General features: G+C 37.1%; 1 protein-coding gene across 4 annotated transcripts in view; it reads left to right on the forward strand.

Moving 5' to 3' along the window:
- The window catches only part of MYO16 (myosin XVI), a 362,051-nt gene that overhangs the window by 168,760 nt on the left and 174,145 nt on the right, over window positions 1–19,146 (forward strand). For all 4 annotated transcript variants that reach the window (XM_039714365.1, XM_039714364.1, XM_039714366.1 and 1 more), the window contains exons 7-9: window positions 379–504; window positions 14,033–14,108; window positions 15,419–15,572. In XM_039714365.1, the coding sequence (XP_039570299.1) occupies window positions 379–504; window positions 14,033–14,108; window positions 15,419–15,572 (356 nt within the window). The remainder of the gene's footprint in view (window positions 1–378; window positions 505–14,032; window positions 14,109–15,418; window positions 15,573–19,146) is intronic.

The raw sequence follows: 19,146 nt of genomic DNA on the forward strand, positions 1-19,146 counted from the left end.
AGTGTCAGCTTAAATCTGGGATACTTGAACTTCTACAAAAGAACGTTCTGGGCTTGAAGAGAGCTCAAGCTCTGTTGAAATCTATGATTCTGCCTTGGCTCATGAAGTCTTTGTGTTTGACAGCATGTTCACTTGAAGTTATATAAAAAGTGATAGAATAGATTGTTTAGTAGCTCACAAAAAGCTAGAATTGTTTTTTTCAGGTGCATCTTTTTTATAAATGCTAAAAAAGCTTCTACAGTGGTTTTCTAGCCTGTAGTAATCAAATGTACATTTTGTGTTTGCTGTAACTGTGATTTAGTAAAGATATAAAGTAGTACACCATGGATGAAGTCTTTAAACTATTAATATATGCAAAATTTAACTTTTATATTGCAGCTGCATGTGGCCTGTGCTAATGGATACAAGAATGTTGCATCTCTGATACTAGATCATGGGGCTGATCTCAATGCAGTGGATAATCAGTACTGGACACCCCTACATTTGGCTGCAAAGTATGGACAGGTAAAACATGATTTTTCACCTGATTCCCTTTCCTTTATGGTAGTCTTCTGTAGCAATAGCAAATGCTTTCAAGTCTGGGAGAGTGTCCTTACTTTAATGCAATAAACTTCCTCATTCATGTAGTACAGATTGGCATCTCAAATAATAGAGACCATTTGAGAATGAAGCTTGTAAAGTTACTAACCCAAAACAGCTCAATGTACTACCAGCAACAGCTTGTCTGCAGGCAAAAACTAGGTTTGCATTGACATTTGTAAGGAAGACAAAATAAACACTTTGTCTGTTATTTTTTAACAGTCTAATATCAAAGTTTATTTAGATTTTTGCTGTGTGTATTTCCGTGAATAAATGTCCAGGATTCAACTAGCAGCTGTGTTCAAATCTTTCCAGTCACTGAGTTGTGAAAGGGTGTCCTGGGTTTGGGATTTAGAGGCCATGCCTAAACATGACTTGTCCCTCTTAATACTTTTTTTAGTTTTCAGTTTTCTTACCTTTTCAGTTCTCCTTCATCCTCAGTCTCCCCAGACACGTTCAGTGAGTCTTTGTTACAGTTTGACCATTTTAGGAGAGTTCTTCACAGCTCTCAACTCACCTCAGGGCTCACAAATCACCACTTACTTGTAGGTGTCTTCTAAAAACCTCTGTGATACATCTTAGCTCAGACTTCAGAAAATAAATAATACACTTTATAACAAGAAAATTGTAAAAATGTAGCAAAAGTTATAGTATACATTTATTTGGATTAGTTAGTTCTGATGGGTAATAGATTTCTCCTATTCAGATACCCTGTGCCTGCTCTTTCATAGAGTGTCAAAGATCTGCATATTTGTATAACAGATTAAGTTATTGAGTTTTATATATATATATATATATATATATATATGGCCTGAAGTGTATCCTCAATAACTTCAGGTAGTGTAAATGCACAAAGAAAAATTTCACACAAAGATATACTGAACCAAAGTTTTCTTAGCAATTGAGTTATCAGGGGTCTTTTGAATTTACTGTAGATGTAATTTTCACCCTGTCCTATTCTGTATCCTATTCTGTAATTCTGTTTCAGTTCTACTACTCTCACTGATCCCTCGGCACTCACTCTGCCTGTGTTCAGACTTCAGCAGGGCAGGAAAAACTCTTTCTCAGAAGTAAGGGATAGCCGTGATGCAGTCTTGAGCTTCTTATTCTCACATTTTAGGATGGCTTACAAGTTAGGGCTTTGTACTGCAACAATGTGGTTATACTACAGCTGTACATTTCTTCTGTTGTAGAGCTAAACCTGAGTTCAATTGAAGAGGACTTGAAAGAAATCACTTGGAAGGGCTGGGAAAGGATTTACCTTTCCTTATGTGTCTGTAGCATGCATGTGTTTGCAACACTAACTCTGGATGACTTGAAATACTCTTTTCCATGTGCAAGCAGCAATTTTTCTTTTAGAAACAGGCCTGTACATGTAAAGTTTGTAGTTGAAAGTGGCTAATGGAAAAAATGTCTTTCCTTTTGAGGAATTCTAAGACCTCAGACTGCTATTTTTGAAATGATCCTTTTTGTTAGCAGTTTTGTTGGACTGCATCTCCCTTACATCCCAGATGACAATAGTGTTAATTCTTACTATTTCAGGATTTTTCAGTGAGGAGTCAGGGACCAGCTGCTCTAGTCTCTATATAACCAGCATGGGTACACACAGGCAAAGACCATGAAGGAGCATTGTACTTTCCTTCACTAAAATTAGCTAAATACAGGCCAAATATCTTCCCTTTGTACTGTCAGTGAATAATAAAGTTTAGAAATATCTTATTACCATCATATGTAATTTGCCAGTGTTATTAAGCAGATAAATACAGCTTTCATGTGATTCTGTTTGTAAGAAACAAGTAAATAATTTAAATTCCTTTATTAAAGGGATTTATTGCATATATTCTACTTATTTCAGTAACTACACCATCAGGGTGTTTTTAAAATTTTCTTTCTTATGATGATAATTTTAAAATTTCTTTTAGCCTTAGCTTGAATTCACATGCATATCATATTTATAATTCCATTTTGAGTAATTAATTATAGACTAATATAATCATTGTTCCTATTTTGGGTAAAAGTAGTTTGGCAGAAAGGAAATAACTTTAGATAAGACATTAATTGGATAGTCTCTTCTAAATTAAAATACGTTTATTAGGAAATAATTATTTTTTAGCAAAAAATTTTAATGTTACCTGAAAAAGCATTTAATAGAAAGTCTGGACTTGATCCCTTACACTATCACACTCTTTTAACACTTATCTGTGGCATCTTTTTTTTAAAAGTCACACTTGAAAAACTTGCTACAGTGATAAATATCTTGTACTGGAAGACTGTCATAAAGTCTATTTTGTTTAAGTTTGCTGTCCTTTTAAGTTCTTGAGAGGATTTCTGTCCATCCAGAAATATATTTGAACAGCAAAATAACCTTTACTTGTCCTGTGGCTTGTCTAATAAGCAATGATCCTTTAATGAGTGGTTGCAGAAACTTCAGAAAACCTATTGTAAACAATTGTCATTGAATAGTTTTCTAGCACTACCTGCAACCAAGCCCCATCCAATATTGGAATAATATTATATTACAGGAGTCTTAAGGACTGGTAGCTTTCAGTGTTTATAAAATAGCTGCAGATGCATTTTTCATGTGGAGAAGCTTCTCACCTTAATAAAATGTTATTAAATTAGTTATACAAATTACAGATTTAGTTTTTGAGCTATTTTATGGCACATACCTTGCATACATATATTTTACATATCATCTTACGAAAAAAAATTGGGATATGAAGAACTTGTTAATCTATTTTAGAGTAACATCTAGACTAAGTTGAAGCACTTCAGCCTCTACATAGACTGTTCTATATTTGTAAATACACAAAATGGGAAGAAAACCCACACATTTCGCTATTTGCAAGAGCATAGCAATAATGGAGATGGTACTAATTTACATTACCTGGAGAAAAAACAAAAAAAAACCCTAAAAATAAACCCCAAGGAACTCTGTAAGTTTAAATTTATAGTGAGAAATTTTGTTCCTGCACAGGAGGAAACTTGTAAAGAATAAGGCACTGTAAGCTTCTTGTTACAAATCTCAAATTGTGAATTAAGTGGATTATAAGAATCTTACTGCCGCATCTTCCACAGTAATTTATATGTAAAATTACTGGTGAAAGATACATCAATATGAGTGAACTAATCATGTGAAAGACATTTCATCCACACCTTACAATAAACCTGGTTCATAGAGATTCCTTGGTAATGGCAAACCCATTTTTATTTCAGGGGTTCTTTCAACCAAATTTAGCAAATTAAAATTAAAGACAAAGTCAAAGCTTTTTCTTGTCTAATGGGAAGAATCACCTTTAGAAGACAACTCAGAAAATTCTAAAAATTTAAATTTTTAGATGCATTTAAAATAGGGATTATGATTCATTGCTTACAGGTGTGACCCTCCTTGGTTATAGAAGTCATGGGCAGCTAGGATATGTCAGAGGTGTAATCTGAACATTTTTTAATCCTTCATGAGAAATCCAGATCAAAGTGTGGGGCTAAATGATGGTGCAACTGCCCACTGGTGTTCTGGGTCTCCCTAGTCATCATGAAGGGGGCATTGAGCTGATGATATTTAGAAAACATAAGCTGTACAGAGGGAATCCTAGGAGGGGCAGAGTTAGATATTTAAAACAAAACCAATCTTATCACAAGCAAAACATAGCAGAATGCTGTTGTATTGTTTCCAGAAAGAGAATAAGTAAGAGTTTTAAGTGTCAGTATGTATTATCTGATGTTGAAAAAAAAAATTATCTGTGTCTATCTTAGAAATACGTGTAAAGAAAACCAGTTTAATGGATAAATTTGCAATGTAAAAAAATTATTAGTCTGAATATTAAAGCAGAGCATGGGTGAATGGTAAATGAATCTTCCTATTAGTGACAGAATGCGTAGATCCGGAGTAGAATATTTTTATTGTACAGGAATACAGGATATTGCTGGTGAGTTTGAGGATTGTGTACAGGATATGGCTACTGAGTACAGAATAGGGCATCTGAGGCGACTGCCTGAAGGTCAGTCTCTGTAAGACAGGAATCTGCTTTACAGAAACAGATTAGGTTATTAATGGATGTAATAGACTGTTAATTGAAATACTACTAGTCTGAAAACATTAAAAATAGACCTATTTTTAAACAATGTCATTCTGAGTTTCTAGGACTGCTGTAATTTCCTCCCCCACCCCCCTATAAGTATTAAGGGTAAAGGCAATTTTGTGTTTTTAATGCATATTAACATTATAACCAAAACATTTGATGTTATTGGGGTATTAAGATCAGAGTTACTTACCTTAATCATTTTACCCTAATAAAATGATGGAAAATAATAACCTCTACAACACACATCCAAATCTGCGCCTGTGACACACAAAAACCTCTTCAAAATAAGATTATTGAGGCAACAAAGATAGCCTCAAGAAATTAGAATATGTGAGTGTTGTCTATGTAAATTTACCAGGGCCTTTTGGGCATAGACATGTTTAGCCCTGTTTTTGACGGCAGCTGGAGCTCTTTGTGTCCCTGTCCCGCAGCAGGGGCAGTGCTGGTGTATTTGTGGTTGCTGTCTGTCTCACCAGCACAGGGCACACGTCGTCATCGTCGCCTGGGTACCGCCCTGTCCCTGCTGGCTCTGGTGCCAGCTGCAGAAGGGCAACTTGTGTTTCTCAGGCTGGCCCCTTAATTTGAATTTGCTTTGTGGACAGCTAGTAATCTGGCATTGGTAGTGCTGTCCCTGCTGGACATCTTCCAGCTCCTGTGATCAGGAGAGCGCACACTCGCCCTCCCCATGGTGGGAATAGGCTGCAGCTCTGACATTTGCCTTGGGTACTTTGGCACAATTCCCAGGCACAAGCTGTTTCTTTGCTGTTTATCACAGAAATGTCACCTTTCAAACAGATATCGGAGACATGCAGGTCAGAGCTGACTCTGCAGTAGCTTAAACACTACCTCTCCCAAAATTTTATCCTTGGGGGATGTTGCTTATGTCTAAAGTGTTAAATCACTAAATAAAAGAGGACTAGGGATTAAGCCAGGCAACAGCCTGGCTCGCATTCATATTGTTTAAAGCTAGTTTCCTCTGTAGGAGATTAGTCATGTTTCTAGAGAGCTGGTTGGAGTGGTCCAAAGGAGAGTCAGGGGGAGAGCTAACAGTTAAGCAGTGTGGATTATAAGGGATACTTAAGCTTGCTCCATTGCACCCTCCTACTCAGTAAGACAGATTTAGCCTCTGGCTTTGAGGTTTAAAGGGTTTCATGATGTAAAAAAAACCAAACAGATAAGACATTTGTTCAACTGCTGACTGAATCTCTGCAAGAGTAACTGCTGTACTAGCAAGGATTTCTTCCAATATAAATTGGGAATACTCCACATAAATAAAAACAACTTACAGATGTCCTCAGGTCTACCTCATGTTTCTTAGCAAATTATGTAAGTCCTGTGTCATTTTTGAATGTGTCGCTCTGTAAGTATTTTCTCCCTTACACGCATTTGGTTGATCTGGATCATGCCCCTCTGATTAGTCAGTTCATCGAAACACAACATTTATTTCAGATTGTAAAAGGGACTTTGCTTCTTACTTAAATTCAGATTATATACTCTCTTATTATAGGAACTAATTTGCTCGTCATTACCAAAACAGATTAGTAATTTCACTCAACTATTACCTGTAGATTATTTTTTCTTTTCTTTAAGAGCACGTTGCACTCCAAACAAAACAAAAAAATCCACGTCTGTTGCTAGAATTTGTTACAGTGTAGATGGATATATGAACTCACTGTGGGAAATGATACTCAATCTCATGAAGTTTGGCCATTGCCACAGGAGTTCCTTTGAATGCATTTTCTGAACTTGTGCAACCACACTCCACAAATGCTTTCAGTGAGAAGCACCCAAAGAAGGGGATGCTTGCTTAGTGTTTCAAAAAGAATAGATTGTAGTCACACAGGAAATAAATATTTTCCCTGACAAGCAGCTGGAGACTTTAATTTATGGTCAGAAAATCCTCTAGAGCATGTTTTATGCAGACATATCTCACTCTTTAGTCTTTTTGTTCGTGTTTGGAAATTGTGATTGTACTCAGGTAGAAGAGCTGCATTTCCCTTCAGATCAAATTACATTCACTTTCCTCAAACAGAGAGCTCACTTTGGGATTTCTGCTTGTGATATCTTTTTTTCACTCTCAATATGTTCACAAGATTTCTATAGATGATTCAAATGCTAATTGTGGGCAGAGAACATAAGGTATCATGGATTCACACAATAAGAAAAGAGTTTGAATTTGAAACAACAAAATAGTTGTTTCATATAAAGACTAGGAAAACTCTCAGTTTACAAAATTACTGTAAAATTCTCAGTGTTTACGTGTGTGTTTTTAAAGCTGAGGTGTGCATAGTCTACACTATATACTTGGTTATTGCAGAATCTCTCCAATCAATGTAAATTTAATTTTCCTTAAAGTATCATTTATAGTGACTTTCATATATGAAATGCAAGTATGAAAAAATAAATCTAACAAGGCTTTTCAGGGAAAAACTTTGAAAAGTGGAAGATTTCTGATCTTTGTAAGATAAATCTATAACTTGTAGGACCATAACTTACAAGCATCTTTAATCACAAGATCACATAACATTTTCCATGTTTATTTTATTTTTCTCTGTGTAATTTCCTGGTGGATTGAAAAATAGAAATGTATGTTATCAGTCTTCAAGTAAAGACTCATGCAATTTTTATATCAGCTGTAGAAAGCCATTTACATGACCTTTGCCACTTGCTTTAACAGCTGAAAACAGCATTAAGCTTCCCTTTTTTGCTGGAGCTGTTCCAGAGGTTAAAGAGGCATCCTCTTAGACCATATAGGTTAAACTTGCTGATTGCAGAAAGGTAGTGGTGACACTTGGGGAGCTTGGGTTCCATTCCAGGGTCTGTGTCTGACAGATGCAGTATTTACGGTTCATTCCTCCCACACATAGCCTGGTTTGTCCCATTGCCTCCAGTCTGTTCCATTCTTGTCCTTGTTCTATTTCCTTATTGTCCGATTCATTTGCCTGGCTTCATGCCCTTTCCTTGCACGTTTTATCTGAATCCTGATTCCTTGCACAGTCAGCTTCTGCCCCTCCTCCATTCCCCAGTTCTCATCCAAGCTTTCATTTTTTTTCTACTTTGACTTCATGCCAACCTTCCTGCCCTTCTGTCCCACTTGCTTACAGTCCCAATCTCCCTTGTTCAATCTCAGGGTTTTTTTCCTCACATGTCACTTTCGTCTTTCATTTTTCTGATTAGTCTGTCTCTACCTACATCCTGGCTCCTTGCCACATTTCTCTTCTTCCCTTTCACTTCATTTATTTCATGCTGTTAGTTCCAGATTCCAGCTTTTTATCTGTGCCTTCTTCCATTCCCCACACTCCCCCTCAATGCTTTCTACCCTGCTGCTAGTCTTATTCCCACAACCTACTTTTCCTGACCTGTTCCACTTTGCTGACCACAGTTGGTTATGGTCCCCTTTTCTCTGAACTCAAATAAAAAATAAAATAATTAAAAAAAAAATCTTCCTAATCTCTCTTGTATTGAGAGCACAGACCTGTAATGAGTTTCAGACATAATTTCCTGTGTATAGAGCAGTAATGTGGATCAGATTTGCAATTGCAGAGGAAATGCTATTTAGCCTCTGAACACTATTTCTCTTTTTCAGGGTTTTACCTATGAAATTTTGTCTGTAAGGGACAGTTATCTAAGGCATACTATTATGTAATGGAGAGCAAATACATGATCTTAGAAGCTCAGTTACCAGGAACTCTAATGGCTTAATAGATACCTTCTCAGTGTTGGGAGTCTCTGTCTTGGAATTTCTTTTACTCGCCAGGAGTAAGGTTCCTAAACTACATTTTTCTTTTTTATGCCCTTGATGCTTGGTAAAATGCCTATTATCACCCCATTTAATTAGTTAAATAGTCTCCAGTGTTATTCTAAGGAGTTATATTGCTCCATGACTTATCTGTTCTTATTTATTCGATCTATGGAATATATGGTTGGCATTAAACTACAGCACTTCTGTCACACAAGCTTAGTAATTATAATAATAACAGTACTAATAAAAATGGAAACTACTTCTCTATTTTTTATTCTTTTTATTGCAAATCTTTTGAACATCCAACTGTATATTTAAATGGAGCAGCTATTACTGGTTCTGTTAACATGTAGACCTGAAGTGGACTGTACTAGCAAAAGGGGGCTTCCTGATTTATCCATTATAATTTAAAAAAAAAACCAAACTGTCTTGCAAGCATTGGGTAACTGATTTTTTCAAAGTCATGAAACCTGGCTAGGTTTTGATGATTTTCCAAGCAGACAACAACAAAAAAATATTCTCAGCCTAAGGAATTCATCTTCTACCTAATAAAAATCTTCAAATCATACAAACACAGGAGCTCACAAGGATAAGTAAAATATTTTTCCACACCTACCTGGCTACCAGAAGTGCTTCATTTTTTCATCTAATTTATAAAAAAAAAAATCTTAAGCATTCACAGGCAGTAGTCCTAGCAAACTGCCTAACAAAAATCACACAGGTAAACATGCACTTTTCAACCCAGTAAGTTAATTTTACTGATATGAGCAATAGAAAACTGGTCCTTAAGAATGCAGTGATAGGTCATCTTACTCTGTGGTGAATACTGCAGATTACAGTGGTGTAACCAGTGATATTTCTTGTGTTCTGTCTAGAGGCTTTGCTGTGTTTTGTGAAAATACACCTTAGATATATTTGGTGATTTTACTGTATTTCACACAGTAGTGTGAGGTTGATGGTCAAAAATAATACTGATTGATTTAATATTGTTGTTCCACTAGTTTCTTATTGTACATCTCTGCCTCACTGTGGATGAGCACATGATGGGGATCATATCCAGCAAAAATATGGGGTTCATATGTAGTGGTAAATTGAGAAGTGTCTGCAGTAGAACAGAATTGCCAGAAGAAGGTGGTGAGGGCTTAGCCTGAGAGAACTGAGGAGTGGATATGAAGAGGTGCCTGGAGAATAAAAAATGGAGGAGGTTAAGAACCAAAAGGTTGATGGTGAAGCAGGTCCCTTAGAGATTACAGAATATGTCTAATGTTGAAACTGACAGAGAGGAGTGGAGAAGTAGAGAGAAATTTTGCTGGTGATAGGGAAGAAAATGAGAGACTGAAGGAATTTACTGTTGGGGGTTCATGCAAATTGCATAATGCATATTCATTGCTGCACAAAACAGCACATGAGGACATTTGCATAAAACCTCCAGCTTTCTGAATTTAGGACTTAAGCAGGTATCCCTCTGATGATAAAGAAAAGAGAATAAATGATCTGAGTTAGTGGCTCTGGGACTGGGACTTGGATAAAAAGAGCTAAAAGCTCAGGCAGTTTATCCTTTGCAGGTGCTCGTACACATCTAATGTCCTGTTCATGGCTTCTGAGGAAAATATCTGAGCAGACAAGAGAGGAAGGAAGACACTTTTCAGGAATACTGCTTCTGCTCTACAGCTAATTAATTACCAGTGAAAAATAGCATGGTTTGAGAGCAGTTTGGCAGCCTCAAGTGCATGGGGAGATTCTTGAGGAATCTCTGTTACTCCTTCATGCCTCATATTTCCTGCTCTGTCACTTCAGTTACTTATCTGTGGCAAGAGGCCTTGCAGTCTTGCCAACAATGGTGCTCCTGAGCCTTTATTTTACGAAACTCAGCAATGTTGGGGTTTTTTTTAGATAGCATTTAAGGTGTGGTAAAACTTAGACTCTCTTTCAGTACTGGGCAATTGTATTTGGAGGCTTTATAATGTATGTATTGCAGTAAATTTATTTATGCTGCCTTATGTCACAGAATCACAGAAGGGATAAGATTGGAAGGGACCACAATGGGTCAAGCAGTATCATCCCAGAGCACAGGATTATGTCCGGACAGTTCTTTAACATCTCCACTGAGGGAGACTCCACAGCCTCTGTGGGTGATTGCTTCCAGTGCATGGTCACCTGCATTTAAAGAAGTTATTCCTAATGTTCAGGTGAAATTTCTTGTGAATAATTTTCTGCCCATTGCCTCTTGTCCTGTTGCTCAGAACCATGGAGCAGAGCCTGGCTCCCTCCTCTTGACACCCTCTCTTCAGATACCAACAGAGATTGATGTGGTACCCTCCCAGTCATCTTGTCTTCAGACTGAACAGGGCCTACTCCCTCAATCCATCTGTGCAAGGGAGAAGCCACAGTACCCTACTGACCTGTCACTAGGCACCACTGAAAAGAACTTGTCTCTGTCATCTTTATACCCTCCCTTCAGCTATTTACCCACGCGGATGAGATCCCCCTAAACCTTCACTTCCCCAGGTTGGATAATTGCAGCTCTCCCAGTTTTTCCTCATATGTGAAGTGCTCCAGTCTTTCAATTATCTTATTGCCCTTTTGCTAGACTCTTCCATGTCTCTGTTGTATTGAGAAATTCAGAAATGGGCACAGCACTGCAGGCGTGACCTCAACTGTGCTGAGTAGTGAGGAAGGTTCACCATAGGTCAAGTAGGGACAGCACTCTTCCCAATTGCTGTTCACAGAACCATTTGCTTTCTGCCTGGCCAAAGCACATTGCTCACTCATCCGCAGCAAGGTATTTACCAGAACCCCCAGGTCCTTTTCTGCAAAGCTCCTTTCCAGTTGTGTCGCCCTCATCGTGTACTGGTGCCTGGGGTTGTTCTTTCGCACTTGGCCGAGTTGAGCTTCATGAGGTTCTTGTCTGCCCATTTCTCCAGCCTGCTGAGGTCCCTCAGGATGGAGCACAACCCTCTCGCATATCAGCCACTCCTCACATTTAATGCCAGCAGACAACTTTGCCCCATCAACCAGATCTTTAATGGGAATGTGAAACAGGCTCCATGACTGTTCCCTGGGGTGCAGTGCTGGTTACTGGTCTCCACCCAGTCTGCTGGCCACTCATCAGCAGCCTCTGGCCCAGCCACTGGGCCATTTTTGAGTCCATCTGAGTGGTGAAATAGCCCATAACCTGTTTCTCTTCGGCAAGCATCACGTCAGAGCAGATTGTGAATGGATGTTCACAATCTAGCTTCACCAATATTTTGAAGGCTTCCTCATTAGCATAAGGTGCAGCCTAAAAGAAGTACATGAATAGGTATCTTAAAATGTATTAGTGATGGCCAAAGCCACAGCCCAATGTGCAGTGGGAACTGGAGCCAGAATGGTGCATGAATGGGAATACATAAATGGTGAAAAATCTCTGAAATCCTTTGAAAATGAGGGCAAGGATCTTCTGGCTTGGTGAGAAAAGAAGGAACCACAGGAACCTAAAAGCTGAGACTTTCAGATTAAAGTGTGAGACAGGAAAATATTCTTTGCAGGAGCATTCTCAACAATGAGAGGATAAGATATCCAGTAAGAGATGTCACAGAAAGATAGAAATATTGCAATTTGAGCAGAATACCAGGAAAAGAGAGACAGCCATGCTTTATGAATACAGAAAAGGTAACTAATTTTGTATTTTGGGAAGGAGGATATTCAGAGATAAGGTCTGAACGGAGAAAATGAAGGTCTGACATGTTTCCTGGTGTTCTTTCTAAAGGTACTGAATAAACAGTTAAGGCTATTTTTATTCATAGGTTCTATAATAATTCATTCGGTATTATGTTATTTCTTGACCTAGTCATATGTATTTTATTTGTAATTCTGCATTTCAAATACTTCAGTTTAGTGGTACTTTGCTGTAATTATTCTACAAATATTTATTCTGTTAGACACAGTTCTGAAGATATGTATTTTTACATTACAATCTAAATTGTATTTTAAAATACAAATTAAAACATTTGTCCTTTTTAAACATTAGTGAGTGACTTAAATTCCAACAGAAGAGAGTTGTGTATCCAAAAGCAGGTTATTGAAATTGTCAGTGACCCAAATACCTTAGTCTTGGTGACATGCATCAAGGAATCTCAGCAGGAGATATTTCATTGGCAGCAGGAAGCACTGATATTGGAGCATGGTATTTCTTGTGATATAAATCCAAACCTTTGGTAACTCAAAAAAGCTGTGTATTTTTCCTAAACTGAAAATGCATTCAAAGCCTACTTCCTCTAATACAATTACTACCACTTTTCAGAGTTCATTCAATAGATCCATAACTAAGCATGTTCCTTTTTTTCCTAATAAAGACATATATATGTGTATATTTTTACGTGAGTTGCGATTTCTAAGTGGAAAGGAGGGCTAATTGGATTTGGAAATAAACCTGTTATGGCTTCCCCACTTCTTGGAATTTGCTGAATTTTCTGCTGTTATTGCAAGGAAAAAAAAGCCATCATTAGAAATCTGAGGAGGGCAAGATCTTTTTATTTTATAGAAATCTTCAACAATATTTTCTTAGTTTTCTATGATTTGAAGCTTGGGGTTTTCTTTGCATTTAATGAATTCCTTATTATCATGGTATTTTCTAGTAATTTTCCTTCTGTGCACTGAATCCAAATTGATTTTTTTTTTATTGCAATGACTTCTTTCCTATTTATTTATTTCTTTATTTATTGCTTGCATTTATGCCAAATGGCTATCCTTTCCCTTAGCTGACTTCCAGGTCAGGTCTCATTTATCTATAGATGTGGTGTTCTTCTCTTTCCTTCACAGCATTTTTCCCCCTGTGCTCATCCTTGTCTCTCCTGTGGGTTACACTTGTATTATACATTCTATTTGCTTTAACATGTATTCAAAAATGCATATAGGTCTGTCATTTAGTTGGGCTCTACATTCATATTCTAGAAGTATTTTTTGTTCCTTATGCAGCCTTTCACCCATTTCTGAGCAGTTTATCAGGATAGACATTGCTACAGCCTTTGATGGGAAAGTATGTCTAAAGACTTAGGTGCAGCCATAGAAGAACTCACTAAAAACAGTTCCTTGCAGGAATTGAAAAATATGTTTTAGACTTTTTCGTTATATGATACTCTTCCCTCCCCTACTGGGCTAGAATTTTTACCTTAACTAATAGATTAGATGATTTTGGTAAACATAAGATAATTGGGCCAATTTCTGCTTCTGACTGAGAACAGATTTACTTCTGTGGTGGTGGCTGTGGGTCGGACCCCTCTGTCAGTGCTGGCACACAGTTGTTGGATTAGTTAGGCACAAAGAAATATTTGTGATCTAAGTCTTAACAGGTGGTGATGGGTGGTAGATTTTTTTCCTTTGTGAATTTGTTTACACAGGTGTGTGTGGAAGGTGATTTGGGGGTGGAGTTTTGCCAAGGGTATCCTGAAATTGTAGGATAATTGAATTTTACTCTGGCTGTTGTGATTTATAGAAATATTTTTAGTAGCTGAAGAAGGTGGGGGTTGGGAAGTACTGCCTGTGGTTTATCATATGATTTCAGATAGTGCAGGAAGGAAGGAATAAACTGAGTGACAGGCACCTGTCCTACTTCTCCCATTTCAAACACTTCTGGTTTTGCCCATTTTAGACCAATCTCGTGAAGCTGCTTTTGATGCACCAGGCAGACCCCAATCTTCTTAACTGCAATAATGAAAAGCCTTCAGGTAGGTGAAAATCCATGTACATAGTGTATGTATTAGCTATTGTGACACTGTTTTCTTTCCTTCCTGCTGTGTTAGCTGTAGTTTATTTAGTGTGTAGAGTTGTATACTCATACACATGCGTACATTCTTACACACATTGCTGAAAACTGCTGGTCATGGTATCATATCAACAAGGACAGCATGTCCTTCCACTTGTTTCATTCCCTGTTTATTTTTAGCTATGTTTCTTACTTGAGAGTTCTTCTGTGCCTTGGTAGTAGCTGCATTTACACATTTTTGGTGACTTCTCACTGAGTTTCTTTCTGTCTCAACTGCTTATAGTACATGGCCTCTTGAGCTGGAATTTCTATAGCTATTGTCTGAAAACAAATTCAAAACCTAGTTTTGAAGTGTGGCTGCCCCTTTTTACTGCTTAAGGCACATTCTTAAACCGGATAGCAACAGGGAGCCGAAGCACTGGCTCTAAAGGCAATAGAATTGTAGACTCTGATAGGCTGGAAGGGACTTCAGATCAACTGGTCTAATACAGAGATCAAAGCAGAGCTGATGTCACTAGTGCTAGCTAGCAGTGTGGAAAAGAAGGAACGCATGGTTGTGCAACATTCTGCGTCTAGGAAAAAATGAAGATGGAACTCAGTAATGTAGATAATAGAAACTTCCTGTCAGATTATGGGTGAAACTTCCTTTGCATAATAAAGCAAAATATGTTATGCTTCAAGTGCTGTACTGCCTACAAATACAGGGAACTTCATGACACTTAACCCTAGAAGTGTTGTTTGTGGTTAGATAGGGTTTTTATTTGTAAAAAAGGCTGTGAACTACACTCAGATGAACTAACAATGCAGTTAGCTAGCCACATTTTTAGTAGGTATTTAACACAGTTGAGTTAACTGTCTTTCTGGTCTGCAAACAGAACTGTTTTCAGAACTTCTATATGTATAGAACATATAAATCTAGTTTGTAGAAATGTAAAACATTTTAAAAGGATTTAAGTGCGTGTTTTCTCAGGAATAAAGTGTTGAAAAGGGTTGTATTGTTTTTCCTGAAGTCCCGTAAATTATCGAATACTTCAGTTTGCTACACAGCAAGAATAGTTTTGAGGTTTTGCGTATGACAATTTAATTCTGTACTGAATTTACTTTGCCTTTGTTGTCAGTAATTTCAAATATTATTTTATGATTGATATCTGAGTAATTCCTTTTGTGTTGTCTAGCCACATGTTTAGTCTTAATCTGATCTAGAGATTTTAATTCAAAGGAGCTTTTCTGCACCATTTTCTTGTCTGATATCTTGATGTTCCAATGTCTTAGATGTTGCAGCTTCTGATTTTATTGAGGAAATGCTTCTGAAGGCTGAAATTGTTTGGGAGCAAAAAATGAAAGACCCTTTAGCTGCTTCTGCTCTGTCTCAAGAAGAGCCGTATGAAGAGATCATCCATGATTTGCCCACAATTTCCAATAGACTGTAAGTGCTGATGGTGTTACAGAGAAATTCCCTGCAGTCAGATTATCCTTTGAACCGTATCTGTCAATCTGTGAGTCCTAGCTGTGTGTGCTTGGAGATATTTAAATCTCATCTGAACATGGTCCTGGGTAACTGTCTTTACATGTCCCTGCCTGAGCAGGATGAATGGACCAGGTGCCCTCTAGGAAGTCCCTTTCACCCCCAGCCATTCTGTGATTGTGTGATTTGATGGATCAAGTAACTCCTTTTTGAAATCTCCCGAATAATCTTTTGCATTTCTATCTCTCATATCTTTTTGTCACCCATAGGTTTATAATTATAGATTATTAATGATAAAATACATTATTATAATTGCCAGCAGAAATGACCTGGGTTTGCCTTAGCAAAATTATTAGAGGTTAATACGGTAAATTGAACATCCTTTTGTTAAGGTAGATGGGTGTAGTGTAAGTAAAACTATCATTGCCTATGAGAGAAGCAAGGAAAAGTCCTGAAAACAGAAAAATCAATTATGTGATTGCAGATGAAATTATAATGGTCAAAATTATATTTCAAAATTTATATTTAGATGTGAATTTTTAAAATTCAAGTGGAATTAAGTAGCATTTAACAGTGGTGACTTAAAACTCAATATTGAAGAGTCAATTTGTGTTTTAAATTGTAAATGTTGATACTTTTTTATTTCCTTGTGAATTTATAATATTAATATTATATGTAATATTAATATTAATATGATATTTAATATTTAAAATTTTTGCCATGGTATGTGAAAAGATATGTACAATAGGTATGAAGCACAACTGGCTGTTTTATGGAAGTACAAGACATACTGATATTTCAAATTCTGATTTCCAGATACTGTGATCCAGGGAATATTAAAAGTTACAAATAGTGTTGTTGTACAGTGTGCAGTTGCTGTATATTGGAAGTATATATTTGTTAGTTGCATAATTTTTCAAAACACTGATAATAATTTTTCTGTAGTAATCACCAAAGAGTGTGTGAAGAAAACAATAACCCCTTACAGAGAGACTGATAAGGTATATATGCTTCCATTTCATAGTAGTTATGGCTGCAAAATGTGTTTGGACACATTAAAAATTGGAAGAGGTGAGCAACTGTCATGAAATGATCAATCTGTTAAATTCAGAACTCCATGGGATATACTGTTATTTAGTAAAGATTGAATATTTCATGGATGGTAAACACAATGTGTTGTTTCTGCTTCATGATTTGTAGCCATTAATACATGTAGCTGGGTATATGATACTAATGTTTATGAAATTACTAATTTTTCATGCTTGGTAACTCCTTACGAAATAAGCAGTCCTGTAGTCTGACCCGCTGTTTCAATAACATAAATCATACTCCTCAAATTTATGTGGCCTTCAACTGTCTTTTAAATGGAAAATTTTAATCTTGAGGCATGAAACTAAGCCTTTAGATTCTAAAGTGTAAAACTTTCATTTTTAATTAGTCATATATTGTAATATTAGAAGTAGATGGTAGATGACACTTATACCTATGTAATGATGTCTAGCAAAAATTATTCATAGAGGTTTTGGAGACTTTGAGAACTTAGTCATCATTCTTGTATTTAGATGATGCATTTCCATGTGTTTTATATTCTAGAAGTTTGTACTGTGGTGCACATATTGTACTGTATACTGGTTTTAGTGATAACACTCATTAACCTCTGGAAGACATGACCTGCACATATTTTAAGTGGTCGGAAAATATTTTTTCTCTACTCTTCCCTTCCTGTAATGCATAGACTAAGATAGCTAATTTTTGATAGTTTTCCATATAGTGGCTCTTTATATGACATAATGCAACCTGCCGTGTGTAAAAGCCTTTACTGGAAATTTTGAAAAAGAAAAGCCCACTGAAGAAAAAACCATAGAAAATTGATATATGTGTAGAATTGGATGAGTTTAGCTTTTATTGTCAACGTATCTGAGTGTGGGACTGCAGCTAGTTAGTGGTCCTTGCATGAGAATACAGCACCAGGTGAAGCCAAAGCCCTGTTCAGCTCTGTGCACTGACTTTGGCAGTGATCCTTTGCCCATAGCCCGGGGGGCATTATTAGGATACAGTAAGCTTGAAGTAATGCCACTGTGGCATGTTCTTGAGACTTTTAGCAGTCTTGGGTTTAGTGACTTCAATAGACAGAGCTTTGCAGTACCCACTTCTCGGTTCTGCTATCAGTGCAGCAAAGTATCAGCTGGCCAATTAGCTATTCTGAGATGGAAGCATTCTTGGAAGGCAAAATTATTGATGTATTTTGCCCATGTGTGTCCCAGCTGTCACTACTGAATATGGAAAACTGTTGGTAAACTGTACCACACATGTTACTTATAAATCCTCTAACCTTAATTTATAGTGGCTGAAATTCAGGTTTCATCTCAAAGTTAGTTATCTCAGCTCTACAGTATCATGCTTATAATTGTGAAACCCAAAACCTTCGCAGAGAGGTGTTATTCCAAATCATAATAGTCATGTTCTTAAGATATAGTGAATTATCCTCCGGAGTGGCTCCACGCTTCCTGTTAGAGAGGCAGGCTAGATGCCTGGTTTCAACTTTTTTTTTTTTTTTTTTTTTTTTTTCCCCAATGGCTAGTGTTGAAAACAGAGTTTCATCCTTCATGCTGTGTTAAGAGTCTGTAGAGAGATATGTACTATGCTAGTTTGAAGATAAATATCTATGCTGTTCTTGTGTACCAAACCAATTTTTTAGTGCTGAAGAGGAGTGCACAATAATGATCCACATATACCTTTGCTTCATTGTATATTGCATGCATTCTTCATCAACTCTCTAGATGTAACAAAGTAATCTGAGGTGGAAAGTTTTGCAATAGTTCCTAGTAACTCTGTGTTGTGGCCATATTGCTTTGTGGCCATTTCTCAGAAGAAAGCAGTATTCAAAAGCAGACTCAAAAACAATGAACAAACAATTATAAATAACATGTGTTCTGTCAGCAAATCTAGTTTTGCTGGTTGAAATTTAAATTACAGCCTTGATTTCTGGAAGAACACTGTGAAGAGGTGAATTCAAAGACAGGAGAGGAAGCAGAATTTAGTAGTCAGTATATTTGAACTATGTTGTTATCAAGCAAACCTGGATTTCTGCATTGCACTCAATCTCATCAGTGAGGTGCGGGTGGAACAGGGCAGGGTTGCAGTTATTTCTCTTTGTCACTCCTCTTGTCTTGCTATTTTCTTGTGCTTTATACAGGGCCTCCAAAGGCTGCAGCACCTTTGAGGCCATACCTGCTCCAGCATAGTTCTTTGGTCATAACTGACCAAGTAAATTATCTGAAGGACAGAATTTTAGTAATGTCATGAAGTTTTTGAAGGTTGACCATTGCAGCAAACCTCAGGTCTATGCTGGAAAGTTTTGCCAGTCTTAATTCTAATGGTACAGTCAAAAGAAAATTTGTTACTCCACTGGCAAAAATACCAGCACAGAATACATTAATTGACACAGCTTCCAGTTCAGAACAGTAAATTGGCCATATGTGTTTAAAAGTGACTTCAGGCTCTTGCTATGGCCACAATGATCGCTGTACTTCTA

The sequence above is a fragment of the Passer montanus genome, unplaced genomic scaffold (genome assembly GCF_014805655.1).
Source record: "Passer montanus isolate IOZ18808 unplaced genomic scaffold, ASM1480565v1 scaffold3, whole genome shotgun sequence".
In the NCBI taxonomy this organism is placed as follows: domain Eukaryota; kingdom Metazoa; phylum Chordata; class Aves; order Passeriformes; family Passeridae; genus Passer; species Passer montanus.